This window comes from Camelina sativa, chromosome 7, assembly GCF_000633955.1.
Source record: "Camelina sativa cultivar DH55 chromosome 7, Cs, whole genome shotgun sequence".
NCBI classification, from domain to species: domain Eukaryota; kingdom Viridiplantae; phylum Streptophyta; class Magnoliopsida; order Brassicales; family Brassicaceae; genus Camelina; species Camelina sativa.
The window spans coordinates 10,530,354-10,532,618 of record NC_025691.1 but is presented as its reverse complement, the minus strand read 5'-3'; the positions used below and the strand labels follow the sequence as shown (position 1 = coordinate 10,532,618).

General features: G+C 36.2%; 1 protein-coding gene across 1 annotated transcript in view; it reads right to left on the bottom strand.

The window, feature by feature from the left end:
• Positions 1-2,222, bottom strand: part of LOC104700884 (26S proteasome non-ATPase regulatory subunit 1 homolog A-like) — an 8,866-nt gene extending 6,644 nt beyond the window's left edge. The window contains exons 1-6 of the mRNA XM_010416489.2: positions 1,959-2,222; positions 1,538-1,607; positions 1,303-1,408; positions 924-1,032; positions 681-849; positions 10-443 (exon numbers count right to left, since the gene is read on the bottom strand). Of these exons, the coding sequence (XP_010414791.1) occupies positions 10-443; positions 681-849; positions 924-1,032; positions 1,303-1,408; positions 1,538-1,607; positions 1,959-2,104 (1,034 nt within the window). The 5' untranslated portion in view covers positions 2,105-2,222. The remainder of the gene's footprint in view (positions 1-9; positions 444-680; positions 850-923; positions 1,033-1,302; positions 1,409-1,537; positions 1,608-1,958) is intronic.

Here is a 2,265-nt window from a genome sequence, read left to right as displayed (position 1 = left end):
CTGCCTCACTTGTTATGTTTATAAAGAAACTGGGAGGTCAGCTGTGTTGATGTCTCTCCAGATAAAATTCCCTTAATCTTTGTTAACCTCTCAGCGTACACAGCATCTGCGGGATCTGTTTCATCCGTCATCTGGAGATTCCCTGCAGTGTTCTCCCTCTGAGCGGTAGAGGTTTCAGAAGCTTGAACTGCTACTACAGGAAGGATCTTGGGAATTGGAAGGCTGTCTCTAACACTCATGAGAAATCCATGGTTCTCGTTCTCTACAAGATCAAAAGCGATTTGCAATGCCAGTAAAGCTTCATCCTTGTCCTCTGAACGAAGAAGCTTCTCCAATATGCTTGCAACAGCATGTGGTTCATCCAAGAACATAAGCAACTGACAAATACTCAAATAATCAGAAGGAGCCAGCTTCCGGTAGACATTAACAAGTAATCGAAAAACCTGCAACAATCAAGGTTCTATAAGATCACCTAGAAAATATTTTTGAGAATATAATACGAAAACTAGAACAGGATTTTGAGTTACAGATAAAGACATAAAGGATGCAAGATACAATATGGGGACTACATGACCATAATATTTGCTAGGGAAGATAAAATTAGATGGATTCTAATCACTCAATAGTATCATAAACATACTCCATAATGAAATAAAATAAAAGGTAGCCACCAGACTCACCTTATGTCTATAGTCTCTGCGGTTGATATAAGAGTGAGAAACATTGATGCAGTAAGATAAACTTCTCTGAAAATCTTTGCTCTTTGTTATAGCTTCTTCCAACTTATCCAATCTCCGGCATTCTATAGCAATACCCATGGCTTGTTGATACTTTTCATCACTAATACATCTGTCAAACAGATAAACCATGTAAGAACTGAAAAACTAAGAAGACAGAAGATTAAAAAATCAGGCATTCCATACTTTTCCAACATTTTTTCAACAATAGCCTCCAATCTGTGATCAATGTCCACCGTCTCATTTAACTCGACTGCCTTCGATCTGAGACTAGCATACTCATCTATTGCTTTGGCTGAAAAGAAACCATAAGCATCTGATCAGTAAACATTCAACATCAAACATTTATTAACAGTCAAGTCTTAACATGTCTCTGCATAATTATTTCTTGGAGCACAAGCTTATTGGTTAAAAGAATACAGGTCTTAGTTCTTTGCTTATTCTTGCAGTGAATCAGTTTGGTATGGTCTTGACCTATATATATATACTACAGTCATAGCTAAATTCTACTGTCACAGATTTAGGAGAAAAAAAAGGACATGGCAACAGGCTTCACAAGCCTTACCTAGAAGCGTATGAAAATAATCGGATCCATCCGGAACATCAAACAAAGATCCAGCTCCAAGGGCATAGGCCAATGAATCGTTAAGCTGACCCAAGTAAAAGAAAACCTGAGACAAGATTTAACAATCATCATGAATTAAAAAAAAAATCTCATAACTCGATTAAAAGAACGTCAAGCCCTGAAATTTCTACTAAGCTCAACTAATCATGTAAGTTAAACAGAAGCTAAACTATACCTTAGAGATCAGCAATGCAGCAAGCTGTCTTAGATGCTGATCGAACTTTTTATCTTCATATAAACACTCTCTACAACAACAACAAATAAGACTATTGAGTCATCAATGTAATTAAGACCTCAAACTCATAGTAGTATTAAAAACAAGTACAGTCATAATCAATAAGCATAATTACCATATTCAGGAAGAACTCTGTGTGTCATAAAACAAACTCAGATTACAATGTTCACTCAAAAATCTACACAAGAAACTCTCTGAATATAGTAATTCCTAACCTAATCGCTCTCAATTCTTATCAAAACCCTAAATCAAGAAACAAAGCACTCAAAAATTCCAAAATCATCCAAGTCCAACAACATTTTTTTCCGGGGATTCGCAGCAGGAGGAACAAGATAAGCCTCAAAAAAGGAGTAGAAAATACAAGATCGGGAGACTAGCGGAGATCTCAGGCCAAAACTGATGAACGAATCTATTGAGATGTGAGAGCGCTTGAAGTTTCAGTGAAGGATGGGTTTCGTTGAGCATTGCGAGTAAACTACTCGCCGAACTAAACATCGCCGTCTCCATTTTCTGACGAAGAACCCTAATCGAAATCGGAAATTTCAAAACCCTAATCGAAATCGGAAATTTCAAAACCCTAATCGGAACCTATCTCCGACGAATCTAACGAATTTGAATCAAAAAAAAAAAAAAAAAAAAAAAAAAAAAAAAAAAAAAAAAAAAAAAAA